A 16,032-nucleotide genomic window follows, 5' to 3' on the forward strand; every position below is an offset into this window, starting at 1 on the left:
CAAGGTGAGCTACTGCAATCAGAAAAAAGGCTGACCAGAAGGGGCCAAACCCACTTCTTGCATGGAATGGGGACAAGTGTGTTTAAAGACTTGAGCTTTTTTATTGTGTGTGAACCCTAAGGTGGGGATGGAGGTAGGGGGGTGTCCCTGTCACCCACCCAGTGTGGCTGCAGTCCTGCAGGTCCTGCCCTGAATCCTGGAGGTTTTTCCTCTCTGTACCTCAAGCCAGGCTGCTGCGCCAGTGCTTTCTCTGTGTGCTAAGTTCTGAACTGGTTTCAGAAGTAGCTGGGAAAATGAACAAACCCCATTCCTGTCCTCCAAGCTGGACGATACAGATAGGCAGAGGTTGGAAAGGGGTCTCTGCTCAAAGGAAAGGTGTTAGCTCAGGTCACTCAGAACCCTGTCCTGTGGAGGGGTGAATGGCCCAGCTTCTCTGGGGCCCTGTCCTAGTGTTTGACACCCTGACGGGGAAATTTTTTTCCACAGAGCTAATGAGAACTTCCTGTTTTCCAGCTGGTGGCCCATTGCCTCTCATCCTGTCTGCCAGCAGCCTGGCTCTGTCTTCTCCATCCCCTCCCCTGAGGTAGTGGCAGACAACAGTAAGATCCTCCCTCCACTTCCTTCTCTCCCAGCTCCCATCCTTTCAGTCTGCTCTGCTGCCACACAATTTTTTCACAATTTCCCTGCAGAACCAAGCCCTGGCCTCTGCTGGGGGCTGAAGTGATGGGAGCAGCCCAGAGCTGTGACCCTTCTCCTCTCACCCAACCTAATTAAGCCTGGATCCATTGGCAAGGGAGAAAGTGGCCTTCAGTGTCCAATGTGTCCAAAACCAGCCTCTGGTTCTGGCTGGGAAGTCCATGCCAGTTTCCTGCAAATAAAGCTTTACCTTGCCCCATTAATTTTGACAAAGTACATTTATTGTTAAAACCCCCCAAGCCCCTCTCTGCCACGATGCAGCTCGGGGCCATTGTACAGAGCACAGCTCAAGTCCTGGTTCCTGGGACACTTGTCAGAGTTGTCAGCTGCCAGGGGAGTGTCCCCTTGCTGCCATCTCTCTCTCCACTTTCTTGTCTACAACACTCACAAATCTGTTTCCTCGTAAATAGAACCGGAGCGGTTTCTGTGCCCACTCCCCGCTGTTGCCAATGCCAATCCTGGTGGTGGTCACCACGTCCTGCTCCCCCGGCGGCTCCTGCCCGGGCACCATCCAGATGGCAGCGTCCTGACTCAGGTCCCTTTGGTCAAAGGCCTTGTCGATGCCAAACGCCTGGCACAGCTTGGAGGGGCCATTGCAGAGCTGCCAGTCCTTGAGCAGCCTGCTGGGCGCTTTCCTGGAGGCCCTGCGCAGCTCCCTCATGGCATCCAAGCCCTGCAGAGGTTCCAGGGAACGCAGCAGCACTGCAGCCCCTTCCCCTGTGCACAACAAGAACCCGGTGTTAGTGTGGGGCTGCTCCTTGGGAATTCCTCATCTTTCAGCCCTCTGCCAGCAGCACTTCAGCTCTGAGCCTGTGGCTCAGCCCAATAGGGGAAGGAATGGCCTGGTGCACCCAGCCATGGGGCCTGTCCTTGCTCCAAGGGCTCTCCCTTCCCTCCTCCACAGCTCCAGTGTCCTGTAGCTCTGTGCCCTTCATTCTGCAGTGCTGACTTGCTTTTCCCAGCTCCACCTGATGTTGCTAAGTCTGGCTGCTGCTCCAAGGCTTGCCAGAGGGCAAGAGCTTTTTCTTACGTCAGCACAATGTTCAGGAATAAATATACATCTGGTTCAGTTTTGGCAGAAGTGTCCAAAGCTGCTCCCAAACCCAGTGGATTTCTAATAAACTCTGATTACAAGAACTCTGGCTAACAAGGCGAGGAGGAATGAGTGTGGATGCTGCCAGCAGAAAGAGGCAGAGTGAGGCTGCACAGAGAGGCCTGGGAAGGAGCTGCAGGCACTGGGAGCAGACACTGCAGAGGGAGCCCGAGCTGGTACCAATCTGAACTCCCTCTGGAGGAGTAAGGGGTGGGATGAGCATGACCTTGGGTCACTGCACAGCTCCCAGAGTGGGATTTGGACACGTGCCAGGCCAGCTCTCCCAAGGAGGGACCTGGGGCAGGACAGGGCTGCACAGCCTGGCTGTGGGATGCAATGTGGGAGCAGCACTCAGCAGAGAGCACTTAGCAGATTCATTCTTCCTATGAAAAAACTGACAAATTCTTTTCTCAAATGTGATTTGCCACCCTCAGAAGTCTTAGGTCTCCCACCCTCCCAGCTGTTGCAGCCAAGTGACAGTGAGGAAAAGACACAGCTTGGAGCAGACATTCTCTGTCTGACAAGGAGACATTTCCCTGGTGCTCTCCAGTGGCCAGCAGGGAGGTCTCCTCCTGCCCCTGAGTGGGTGAGGAGAGCACTGGCACAGGGCCTGTGTGCAGCCCCACACAGGTTCCCTTGTGCTGGCCACCCACAGCTTTCCTCCCGCAGCATCTGCACCGTGCTGCTCCCCAAGAATCCAAGAATCCCCTCTCTCTCTCCAGCCTCAAACATCTGGAGCCATGCTCATGCCTGGCAAGGGCTTTTTTTGTAGGCACTGGCAGATCTCTGAGGACCTGTGATGTCCCAAAATAGAATCCCTCTCATCTTTTGTACAAATCCCACACTAAATTACCCCTCTGGGTTCCCAGTGAGGTCCTGGTTCCTGGCTCTGAGGTGTGCCTGCTGCCCTGAACCATCTCGGAGCCCCTGCTGCCCCCACTACAGCTCGGTGAAGTCAACAGCCTGAATTCCAACAGCTGTCAGCAATCTGTTCCCAGGCACTCCCTTCTCCAAGGAGGGGGATTGATGCTAATCTGGCAGCCAAAAGCCACTTCCCTGGCCTCACAGTGATTTGGAGCTCAAAGGTCATTTTAGAATTTTGAGAACATGTTTCATGTCCTAATTCTGTGTTTTATCGATGAACAAAGAAACATCCTTCTCATCATGTTGCTGCCTCCCCTGCCAGGAACAACTGTGGGAGTCTGAGCAATCACTAATTACACTACTTGCTTTCATCCATCTCAAGTGCACATGGAGACTGTGGTCACACTTGAGTTGAACCAAGTCCTTGGGAGTTCACATGAAGAGAGATGAGCACTTGGAAATCTGCAGGTGCTCCCGGAGCAGCACAGAGCCCAGCCAGGGGGTCCTGGGAATTTCTGTCTTGGCTGCTCTTTCTGCATTTCCAGCTGCAAGTTTCCAGGTTCTTTCTAGCTGTGTGCAACGCTCTGCACAGAGAGCAGCCCTGGGAAGAGGTGGAGACAGCAGGCAGGGCAAGAGTGCAGGGATGCCACGATGAGCTACTGCCTCCTTCCTTTCACACCTCTGGGTCCTCCTGAGCAAACTTCCACATTAGAAAGTTAGTTTTAATTCCCAAAGAGTGGCTGAATCCTTTTGACTCAACTCTAGAATGCTTCAGCCTGGCTTCCTCCCCCTCCCAGCTTGCAGCAGTTCACTCTCAAGGGTCACCTGGGTTCAGCATCTGCCCAGTGTGCACACACCAGCAGCAGCAGGGCCAGCTGGGGATGCTGAGCATTTATCTCCCCTGCTAGGAGTCACTCCATATAATGAGCAGCATTTAGGACTAAAAGCTGGGATCTAACAACACTGCAGAGGCCAACTCCATCCCTGAGCAGCCAGGAATCAGAACAGGGCTGTGGAGTGCTGCAGCCCCATGGCACAGCTTCCTCCTCTTCCCAGAAACAGCTCCAGCCCCCACTGGAAACAGCTCTTGGCCACTGGAGAGAAGAGAATTTTCTCCTCCATTCACCCACCTGACTCAGTGTTCCCCAATACTTCCTTCAAAACCCTAGTCTAGGATTCTAGGGAGAATCCTAGGGAGAAGTCCCTGCAGTGTGACCTTGTGCTGAGCATCACTGGGCTCTCAATTTTACAAGTTATTCTTTTAGATCTGGCAGCAAAATACAGACGTTGGCAAATCCCAGAGAAACAGATCACAGCTAAGTCAAAGAGAAGCATGACTGGCATTTATCCTCTCCCTAAGGTGAGGGAAGCCCCAGATCTCTCTTAACTCTAGGAAAAGCTCTTACACTGAGATTATTGTGCTGCTCAGGATGTACTGCAGGATTCATGCACACTAAAAGACTTTGCCTGTATTTTTTCTATAAGCTCTTCTCCTCTACCACCCATGATTTCTCCAAATGTAGTGATGCCATGGCTTCAGGCAGTTGCGGTATTTCACTCTGTGATGGGAGGACCTCTCACAGTGAAATTCCCCAGGATGTAGCCTTATCTCAGTGATGTGCACAAAGATTTCCCCCTCCTCACTGACAAAGAACACTGGAGCCTCCCCCATCTCTTTATGGTTTTATGAACACAGAGCTGTGGGCTACACACTCTTCCCACCCCTAAGTGATACTGGAGCCTGAACCCCAGCATAAACCATTAAACAGAGAAGGTTTATTCCACCTGGAGTCAGAGGCTGTGAGCTCATGTATCAAAACAAGTGATCCCTAAAGAGTCAGAGCTCCACTGCTTCACAGGACACACTTGTCTCCTGGAGCTGCCTGCCCTCAGAGTGTGGTCTATGCTATGAAGAGGGACCAAGCTGTGCCACAAGCAATGGTTTATGCCAGGGTTTCTTTGTGTTTTTTCACAGTCAGAGTCAAAACAAAGTTTCCAAGATCTATCCCATATCCAGAGCAGGAAGTGCTTTTGCCTTCTGCCCAGGTGCCACCACAAAGATGACTCCCTCAATCCTTCCCTCAGACTAAACAACAGCACAATCCAACAACTCCTCCTCCCTCTAACGAGAAAAACATCTTGGGTGTGATTCCTCCCAGATTTCTTCAACACTCCTGCATGTGGGAGGGAGCAGCTCCTGTTTTGTGGCTGCATCAGTGATGCACAGCGTGCACAGCCATGGCATTGACTGCAGTGCCCTGACAAAGCTGGCAGTGACAGCTCTGCCTGGTGTCACTGGTGTGACACGGTGATGGGGAGGGAGTTGTAACAAAAATCCAATGAATTCCATCATCATCCTTTTTACTGCTTTGCTACAAAACTAAACACATCTATAAGGAAAAATATAAAGAAATATATAAGGAAAAATATAAGGTATATAAGGAAAATTTCCCAAAGTGTGTATTTCAAAAAAACCTTTCTAGAATTCAAAGGCTAAACATATTTTTCTTTTTTTTAGTAAAAACTATTATTCTTAGTATTTCAAATGCCATCCTGACAAATGAACCACGTGCTTTCATTATCTGAACAGACCGGGTAGAGCCAATGTAATGAAGTTCACGTGTGTCCATGCCCCAGACTCCAGCCCCACATTTGAAAGTCAGGCTCTTCCCCCACACTGTAACCTGGCACTGTTTTTCTGCTGGGCTTCTGTCCAAGGGCCAAAACCTGAGCATTAATGGCCACAGTTACATTTGGTTTCCACTCAGGAATACACAAGCTTTTTAACCTTTATCATTGAAACAGTGAAAAAGAAAGTAAATTGGGTTTGAGATTTTTTCTAACAGTGAGCAGTTACCTGGGAAACACTTGCAGCCATTTCAAGGTGTCTTAATTAAACAACAGCTTCATTGCAAGGCAAACACTGTCACTCTTACAAGAAAGGAAAAAAAGGAAGTTTTCAGTAACACTTACTTGTTAAGTCTTCAAATGTGGAAGGACAGTTTCAGTAAATTCCATAATAATTTAATTAAATCTTGATTGTTTTTCTTGAGAATAATAAAACAAGTCTAAAGATTCTGTAACAATCCCCAACAATGTGGGTGTGTTTTATTGGCTGTTAGATACAGCTAGACAGCTAAAATGCTCCTAACTGACTTCTTGTTTAAGCTTAGGACATCTCAGACTCTTTGTTTTCCCCAACATTTTATTCAGCCTCTGAAGATAAAGGTAGGAGACAGAGGAGTTTCCTGCCATGGCAACAGACACCAAGATTTAGGCTGTCATTAGTCACTCCCAATTTTTCTCTACATCACCACTTTTGAGGAACAAGGTTCACTGCATCACAAGACTGAGGCAGCAGCCCAGGTCATCAAAACTGAAAGCCCCATCCTATCCAGATTCCCCCTCATTTCTCAATCTTTGTGTGCCTGGCAGCTCCCACAGCTTCCAGCTGGGACAAACTGGGCAGCTGGAGATGGGCCCTGCCTGCTGTGCTGCCTGTGCAGAGGTACGCCCTGCTCACAGTGGCAAAGCCCAGGTCCCAGGGGATGATGACAGCAAGTCTCTGACATCAGAGAGCCCACAGAGAGCTCACAAGTGACTCGCAGCCCCAGTGTAGCTTGAAATGTCAGCCCCATCCTGCTGGCATTGCATCTCTCTCAGCCTCAGCTTACCTTGGCTGGAAACATTCATGCAGAAATAAATGCCGTAGATCTGATACACGTACAGAGTTCCTGGTTTCATGAACATGGCTGCGTTTCGTTGTGTTTGCTTCCCACCTCTGGAGTGGGAAGCTTCATCTTCCCCACCCAGATTAGCTTCTGTTTCAACAATCCTGCCCCAGAGCTCTCTGCCGTCAGGAAGTTTGCGAACTAAAATCTGAGAGAGAGGTCAGAGTGCATCAGTTACCAGCCCTCAGTACAAAATAACCACAGCAAGAGCTGTGGAAACAGAGAAGTTGGAAAGAAAGGACCTGATGGTACTAAATCTTCTCCAGTTAGCAGTCTGTAAGCTAACACCTTTTCAGCTTCCACTGCTCAGGCCACAGCCCAGTTCCTACCTGTCATTAACCCCACAAAATGCCTGGAGTGTCTAGATGAAGCAGCATTAAAAGGAATCAATTTATGATCCTACATATACTAAAGCTCATGGAGCTGCTTTTGTGGTTATTTTCTGTATTCTCCACTCCAATCCATCAGGTTTAAGGCAAAATTCACCACTGATATCAACCTTGAAGCATCATGAATGTATAATCTTTAGATCAGAAGAAATATGACACTGGCACAATTAAATAACTGCTATGATTAGACAGTTTCTCTCCCTAGAGATGTTTCAAACAAGTCCCAGTCCCAAATCACAGAGATAATCAGCTCTGGAGAGAGCATCAATGCTATTTCAGTATTTTCTGCACCACAGAGAAGGGCAGTGCAGGAGACCTGGGAATTGGCTTCAGGCAGACAAGAACAGATCTTTGTTATTACAGTGTGTTCTTGCTGCTGGTTCCTCCTTAAATAAAACAAAGCAGATGCAGGGGAAACAAAACATGACAGTCAAAAGATTCTCTTTAAAAATAAAACAACCACTAAACTTTGTACAAAGGAATTTGTGGTTTGACCTGATTTCTAAACTTCATGCTTTGCTTAATGCGTATGAAATACTCCAGCAGGGTCTTGTTTGGGCACCAACTAGCAGTTTAATTATAACACTTTAATTATGCAGCCATTCAAAAATGACCTTCAGAAAACAAAGCTTAATTCCTAACAGATGTTTGTGCTGGATTTCCAATGCAGACATTGATTTGATCCATAATGGATGCTCCAGGAGTTGGTTTCCAAAGCTGCAGCTCCAGTGCACCACAGTTTCCATACAGCACTTGTCAAATAGTTGAAAATAATCTATTATTTTTTATGAAAAAAAATCACTGGTGTTCAGCAGGTGCCTGGGAACACCCCAAAGACAGAGCCAGGTGGCCACATTTCTCCCTCTGTATGATGAAATGCAATAGTTAGTTTACAAGTTTAAAAGCATCCAGGCATTTCCCTGTCTTCAGACACACCAAATATTCTAGAAAAATCGTGATAATTCCCAACACCTTACAGTAAGTCATTTCATAAATGTGATTTTTCTCATTGAGGATGTACCTTGATGTTATGGCACTTCCCTCTAAAAAGCCATTTACTGCATGTATCTTTTTTGTGCCCAAGAACTCAGGTATCTTCTAAGCAAGATTAATATACCAGATGCCTCCAAAATTTGGTAGAATGCGGGTAATGAGGGAAACACTAAATTACCTTTATGAGAGAACAGGCTGGGTCATGAGAGACTAGGGGGTATACTTTAGAGAAAATGTAAAATTAAGACAGAAATCATGTGGTTTGTAATACTAGGCCTAAATAGGAAAAATACAGAATTAGGACTCAAAAATCATCTGCCTGGAGTAACTGAAGGCACGAGGGTGATGGAGGCATTAAAACAAAAATGTATCAGTAATGGGAGACTTCAGGCACTCTCAGATAGACCCAGACATGTGCAATGTTTTCTTAGTCACCATCAAATGTTGTGCAGAGCGAGGAATCAGGAACCTCCAGAGAAAAGACTCAGTTCTCAGATCTGGAGCAAAACACAAAGCCTTTTCCAAAGACTTATTCCTGAAAAACAACTTAGTATCGTGACTAAGGGAAGGATGAAGTTCAGTGTCTTTTCACAAGCATGAAAGTCCAAAAATAATCTATCAGAGCCCTGCCTACAGCAAAAAGAGGAAACTACGTAAAGTGAGGGAGTTTGTTGGGGAGAACTTTAGAGGCAGCCAAAGGTTAAGGCCTGAAAGGCAAACCTCTAGCAGGATGTCTGCAAAGATAGCAACACATGTGGAGAGGTGAAGGCAGACCAGAAAGAAACCCAGCAGGGCTGAAAAGCAGAGCAAAGGCGTCACTTACAAGCAAGATATCCTCAGAAAATAAAAAAAGGCTGGATGCAGCTAAACAGGCCAAAAGCAACAGTTTGTGGAACAAATTCCTGAAGTTATCTAAAGCCATGAGAACCCAGAGAGTCTGCTCACCCTGCAGACAATAAAGGTATAAAAAGACTCAGAGAAGATAAGACCACAGCAGTGAAACTGAACACACATTTTGTAGCTGAGTTTAGAAGGTCCCAGACTTTTTATAGGGAAAACGCTGAGGGAACTCCCTTCCCTGGAAACAGCCAGAGTTTTCTGAGGGGCTCACTAAGCAGAAAAGTGACTCTTCACCACTCTGATTTATTTCCAAAAGCTTTCAGTCCAAAGACTCCTCAAAGTTTATGCAATGGGCTAAGGGAGAAGTCCTTGCATGAACTTGGAAACTCAGAAACAAAAGATAGGAACAGCAATAATTGGAGTGAAGAGAGCTTAACTGTGGGACTGTGCAATCCTTGGCATAACAAGACAGTAAAATGGAGGCAAGGAAGATGCTGCTCACTGCAGACAATTACTTTCCACTGGGCTAAACAAGAAACAAAAACAAGTAATACAATTACTGAAAGGAAAATAATGGGCCTGAAACAGCCTTCAAACCACAAGCAGCTAAGCACAGAAAACAGAAAAAAGGAAGGAAAACTCCACCAAAAAACCCCCAATTAAAAATGTGACAGACTAAACCTGAAAAATTATTCCTCTGACTTCATCTAGAATAGATTTGGCTACTGGTCTTTAAATTGCACTGCACTTAGCAAGAGAAGGAATGAGAGCTGTATTCCTAAAATAGCCAAGCCCAGGAGTCAAATGGCAAAACCAGAATTTCATCCTTTTACACCAAGTTATTAGCGAGCTCGTGCTCAGTACAAGAATCTCAGTGCTCGTGCCTTACCTGTCCCAGAAAGGACTTGGCCAGACTAACTCAGGGCTGGTTGAAAAAATCTTCTTGTAGCTGAGGAGAGTTTTTTTTCTCTGTCACAAAATATTTGCTGCTTTTTGGAGAAGGATCTGCTCCAGGTGTAGTGTTCAGCTGCTTCACGGCATCGATCTGAGGGATGCTGGGGCTGTTTTGAAGAGCACTTAATTGAGCCAACAGCTTTCTTTTTCTTGGCATAGTTCTAGAAAATGGATAGAAGTATAATTAGGATTATAAAGCTAATTTAAAAGCAACTAATTTCCACAAACTTCTGTTTTTACACGTCTCTCCACAACAATGCACATGAAAGCTATGGCTACATGGACAACCTGTGCAGACTGCAGCAGGTGACAGATTGAGCTCTGTTTGCACCAGGCTGGGCAAATATTGGGCACCACTGATGAGCAAACAGAAAACAGCAGTTTGAATATTCATCTTTTAAAGACTGCAGATAAAAGCAATTCTACTCCACTAAGTATTGAAAATAAGTTTGCTCATTAGGTTAGAAAACTCAGAAAGTAAAAGCAAAGATGAACCAGTAGTATGTACTTTTTACCTAAAGCTAACATAATCTTTTAAGCAGACAGAGAAAACAGAAAACAAGCACTTCAAAAACTGTGCTGCCTCAGAAAGCCAACAGAAGTTGTGTATCAATCATTTTCAAAGGTAATGCAACTGGATCAGAATCTAAATCTCCACAGGAAATTTGGAGATGCTCTATTCACAGTCACAAACTTGTTTATTGTGCTGTAAAAGTGTTTGTGCTAGAATCTCCCCAGAATGATTCAACTTATGAGAAAGATTCAACCTACTGTTCCAGCCCACAGCATGGACCTGAGGCACCTACATCACCTGCAATTGTTCTTCTGGCTCATCACCACTTTCCTGTGTGAACTCCAAAAGCCAGAGTTTGGTTTTCAGTGCAGTCCTTACACCTATTGAACAGGTACAACCATTCAGTCCCTGGATAAAGTGCTTTGAAAGAGGCCAAGAGATTCTGGAGATGTGATACCAGGAGTGCCCCACTAGATCAAATTCCAGAATAATTTGCAGTTTTCTGTTGGTCCAGAAAAAGCCCATCTCCCAGATGGGCAGTGCTGGAGATGCTCTTTAGCTTTGTTATTCAGGGGAGAATGCATTTTCCCTATACTGAATACACAGAAAGCTGAAACAAAACTTTTGAAATGCCCCCATTGGCACTAAATGTGGGAAGGGTTAGCCTCAAAAAAAAAAGACTTTTACAAGAGAATGCAGAGACACCAGTTCTAAATTCAACCACATATAGATGCAAGGGTCCAACATCATAGAGATTTAGAAATGGAGAAAGAGTCCTCTACACAGCTGAATCTGCAAGCAAGTACATACATCAGTAATTAGCTGTTGCTAATTTTCACCAGACCATCAGCATTTAAAGCTACAAAAACTTTCAACATCCAAACTAATCTTCATCTTGGTCTGATGATTCTTACAATGGAGTTCCACCAGCAACAGTTTCTTTTCACTACAGAGAAACAACTTCAGCATTGCTACAATCTGAATCACCAGTGTCAATTCCCCAACAGTGTTATGTTTCACTACAGAAGAATCCAGACACAAACATAAAAATAGACAGGAAAAAAAATCAAATCACATTGGCATGACTGGCAGAGAGGTAGGATGTTTTTTTTCCTGAACACTTAATTATTGCAATAGTTTGATGGTGTCAGAGACTTGCCATAGAACCACCAGCTCCATGCCAGGTACTCTGCTCTGAACTGTGGCTTTTAGCTGGTGGGAATTCTTAAAAATTTTGTCAGAACTCATCAGCCTGCCTCTGACAAAACTGTCTGGTGGCCTGGGCAAATGAGTCCTGTCTAGGAGAAAGTGCTGCAGGAAGGAGGGGCCAGAGAAGGAACACTTCACCACTTCAGACCCACCCTCTGAAACACTCAAGGCAGGACTTCCACTGAAGACAAAACCTCCAGACCTCTCTGACAGTGTTAACTGGAACTTCCAGCTCATCAGCCACACATAAAGACATGCTGCAAACATGGCTGACTCGAGTGGAGCATTAACTCATTGGGTAATTTGTGCTCTTATGGAATGCGACATCAGAAACAGGATCTGAGCTGCCTGGCACCTCCTGCACTCCCAATTAAATCAACCCTGAAAGCTGCTACTGCTCTTACTGACGTGTCACAGCAGCAGCCGCGGGGCACTTGGAACTTCATTGCTGTGGGCTGATCCTTGACACAGCTCAGCACCTCCAGCAGAAACAGCAGCAGGAAATGCTTCTAGCCAGGAGAAATGGGTCACTACAGAAACACGAGTGCAGAGTGAGGGGCTGCAACACCAGCTTCAAAACCCAGAAAAAACCCCACATTCTACCCTCTGTCCCTCTGCTTGTTCATAGCATGATCTGAAACACACAGCTCTATGCCTCAAAGGCCATCTACACTTTCTGGAAAGGATGTTGCTTGTAAATATAAATCTCTTCTTGCCCAAGAAAAACCACACTGTAGAAGGCAACACACCATGGATACAAGCCCTGTGTATTTGGGAAGCAAAAAGAGGCTCGACCTCTTCTCTAAGTCTACACACAAATTCAACAGCTCTTCATTTCTATCTAGATTTTCTTGCTTGTATAATAAACAAATTCTACTCCTGGGCCTCAAATAATGAGCTGTGGGTTTAATCACTTTTTATTAATCCTGTTGTAACCAAATTAACTACAAGCTGTTAGGCACATCTGGGAAACACATCCAAAAAAAAAAAGGCATGGAAGTCAGAAAAAGAAGATCAAGGGCTGAATCAGTCAGCACAACTGCCTGGAGTGTTCAGGGCTGTGGGGCTAATCTCAGGCAAGTGATTCCGGAGCCTGCAAGCCAGAATTGGAGAGACACTGTAAGTCTGTGTCAAACCCAGCTCAGCAGCAGATAAACCCTTGTAGTCAAGGCACAACAGAGTCTACAGAGGATCCTTTAATCCTTCTAACAAGACTGCATTTGCAGGCATTTCTTTAGGTATTTAATGAGTTTTTATGGAAAGAAGGCCAAAAAAAAAAAAAAAAGGGAAAAAAAAAAAAAGAAAAAACCCCACCAGTAATTTACATGTACTTTTGGCTCCCAGATCCAGATACCTGCAAAAGCTTCCTCAGGTACATCAATTTTTCAGACAGAATAATAAAGAAGAGTACATAAAACCAGTGCCACTTCTGGAGAGACAATTCCTCACAGCAATTCCCAGCTGTACAGATTTTAAGTGGGAGCACATGCTAGGTCAATGCTGGGTCAGCCCAAAGGATACCTCTCCCTGCATCCTGCTCTCCAGCCCAGGTCAAGAGCAGGAGCCTGGGGAAGAACAGAATAAACATCCTCCATTTCTCTGCACTGGAACCTTCTGAGGCAGGCACAGTCTCCCCTGAACCTCTGTGACAGTAGCCAAAGGGAGACTTTAGCAGGGAAGAAAACTTCACAGAGTTAGTTATGACTGCTCCAAAACCTCCCTCATTTTCTGTGGGGATACTGCACTGCTCCCCACCCATATGAATCAGTTTACACCTGCACTTCTCCACCCTCAGCCCTCTTCTTTACCACCTTAAATAAGGCAAAGCCAGCTGGAAACACTGATTTTCCATGTCACCTACATACCCTCCCTGCAGCACCCCAACGGTGGCCTCCAGCCACCAGGAGATTTGCCCATTTACTCACATCCTCTTTCCTATCTCTGTAACAACTGTGTAGTTATGACAGGGGAACTCCCTTATTATGTCCAGGCTGCTCAGGTAAAGGGCTCCTGTTTAAAACTTCCCTGAAATCTGAGTACAGACTGTGAGCTAGATCTCAACATGCTTACTTAGACCTGCAGAAAATTCCAGCATTTTTTAAGGCATCACTTGTAAGCCACATGGATTTTTTCCCCGTAGATACTTATGCAGTAAGTATGTAGAGGGGGAAATAGTATAATAATAATCCTATATAATCCTACCTTGCTACATTTTCTATTAATTCATTTGTTGGTGGTCCAACTTCCAGCTCTGCTGTCCTTGGTTTTCCCCTAGAATCCCGTTTAAAAATTAGTGACACATTTGTTGCTGAAACCATCACTAGCAACACTGTCCTTGGGGGCTGCATCTGGTTTGGTAGTTTATTCCTGCCTGTTTCTGCCAGTTTGGCAACTTGCTCCTGCCTGTTATTCCTGTCTTTTTGTTCCATAACCTCTTAAACAGACATTTTAAGGCAGATCCTTCAGCGAGTTCTCAGCATGAATGATGTCTCCCTGCCTTTCCTGTCTAGTCTATCCTATTAGTAACCAGAAGTAAGTTAATCATGTATAGTTTTCTGGACAACAGTGTGAGAAGCAGGAAAATAAACCAACCTTGAAAAAAAAGAGTGCAGGCATGAGCCAATATAACCATACAGTCAATTTCTCCACGGACAGAATCCGACAGCACGTGCAATCCTAATACCTCAGAAACATGCCAAAAGGGATGCTTTTATTCACCTTACTAAGTGCTGGGGATCTCATTTCCTTGCAATTCCTCGCTCCTACTCCCTATGGGGCACCTGAGCTTTTCTGGGATGAAACTTAACTCATCCTTCTGTAAAGAACAAAGAAAGTAAACAACGAGCAATGACGAAAAAAAACCCCAAAACACAAACAACAAAAAAGCCTCCACAGCAGAATTACGCTCCGTTTTGGCTGAGGACACTCGTGATTTGGGCCGCAGCGGGGGGCGTGCCCGGCAGTGCTGGGCAAGGCCGGCCGGGCCCGTTCGGGCGCTGTGGCCGCGGCCGAGCCCCAGCTCCGAGCTCCCTCCTCCGCCCGCCCCGGCCGTTCCCGGTCGCTCCCGGGCGTTGTTCCCGGCCGTTCCCGGTCTCTCCCGGGCGTTGTTCCCGGCCGTTCCCGGTCTCTCCCGGGCTCCCCTCACGCACCTGCCGGGCCGGTTCCCGCGGCGGGCGGGGCGCGCAGCCCCTGCCGCGGCCCCGCGGAAGCCCCGCAGCTGCCGTGAGGGGCGGGCCGGGGCGGCGGGAGAGGCGCGGCCGTGAGGGGGAGGCGCCGCTGGTGGCGCGGCGTTCGCAGCGGCCCCGGTTTACGGATTCTTTTCCCTCAGTGGTGTCTCGTCGAGGGTGTTGTTTTCTGGATCACAGACCCGCTGTAAAACAGCGTTTGAACTCTCGCTGGTTTTCAGCATCCACTCCTCGGTCTTTCATGTTAGTCATTAATTCATCAATACGAAGTCTGAGAGAATTAGGGGTGTTCAGTCTGGGTTGGAGAAGACACACGGAGACCTTAGAGCCCCTTCCAGTGGCTAAAGGGCCTTCAAGAGAGCTGGAGAGAGACTTTGGATAAAGGCTTGGAGTGACAGGACAAGGGGGAATGGCTTCAAACTGGAGAGGGGATTTTGGGAAGGAATTCTTCCCTGTGAGGGTGCTGAGGCCCTGGCACAGGTTGCCCGGAGAAGTGGGGCACAGCTGCACCCCCATCCGTGGAAGTGTGCAAGGCCAGGCTGGACAGGACCTGGGATGATGGGAGGTGTCCCTGCCCACTTCAGGACATGGAACTGAGCCATCTTTAACGTCCCTTCCAACCCAAATTATTTTGTGATTCTACTCCAAAAAGGTCGTGAACACACATTCTGATGGACACGCATGGTCACAAGCTGGCTTTATAGAGAGCTACATTAATTACTCCCTCAGTTCCCCAAATAACAAGTGTCTGGCCTGCAGAAACAATTTCTTGGCTTCAGCTTTTATCCAGATGGAGCATATGGACAAAATGGGGTCAAAATACGATTTTCCTCACAACCATTCTGGGGACATGCAGTTGGGGCCGTTGATTCATAAACAAGTGTTTGCACAAAGGGTATGAGGGAATGTCTGATGAATCCAAGTGGATTTATTCCCATTTGTGTAATAAAATACTCATACCAGAATAGCACCAGCTAGGACCCAGTGATGCAGAGAACAGGCATTTACTGTCTACCCCTTTTTGAATTTGGAAGGGAGAAGGATAAATTACTGGCTATAATTTTAGGGGACATTGACAGCTTCGGAGGAGCAGCCAGGAGTAGGAGTTGCTAAAGGTTCTTATGGAGGCAGAAATAAGGACCAGTTCATGTGAGCATGGAGTCATGCTCAAATGTGAGTGGGGCAGATGAAAAACTCTGACATTGCTGTAAACCATGAAAGGAGCCCAGAATTTCCAAATGTTACGATTCCAGTTTAATAAGAAGGTGTAAAAAAATACCCACACAAACCATGAATGGAGCAGACATAGAGCCTGTCATACAATATTCATTCTTTTTGACCATGAAAAAACAGCTGATATACTTTGGAACCCAAAGCAGCTTCAAGAATGCACTGAAAAGCCCTTAAATCATTGTAAAGCATGATAGCACTGCTACTGTAATGGTGTAAAAAAAATAAAGGGGAAGGAAACATGAATAAATCTTAAAGGTATTGATACTGGAGATCTCTGTATGATGTTTTAGTTAAAATAGATAAAAATAATCTCACAAGAGTGAGGAATCCC

General features: G+C 46.4%; 1 protein-coding gene across 1 annotated transcript; it reads right to left on the bottom strand.

Moving 5' to 3' along the window:
* Nucleotides 1-53: 53 nt before the first annotated feature.
* MPG (N-methylpurine DNA glycosylase) lies at nt 54-14,539 on the bottom strand. Its single transcript, XM_063414825.1, is given in 4 exon segments — nt 54-1,413; nt 6,328-6,532; nt 9,496-9,721; nt 14,433-14,539. Coding segments are annotated over 3 exon segments (822 nt in total). The 5' UTR covers nt 9,718-9,721; nt 14,433-14,539; the 3' UTR covers nt 54-1,018.
* Between the last annotated feature and the right edge of the window lie 1,493 nt (nt 14,540-16,032).

This window comes from Prinia subflava, chromosome 17, assembly GCF_021018805.1.
Source record: "Prinia subflava isolate CZ2003 ecotype Zambia chromosome 17, Cam_Psub_1.2, whole genome shotgun sequence".
Taxonomy (NCBI): domain Eukaryota; kingdom Metazoa; phylum Chordata; class Aves; order Passeriformes; family Cisticolidae; genus Prinia; species Prinia subflava.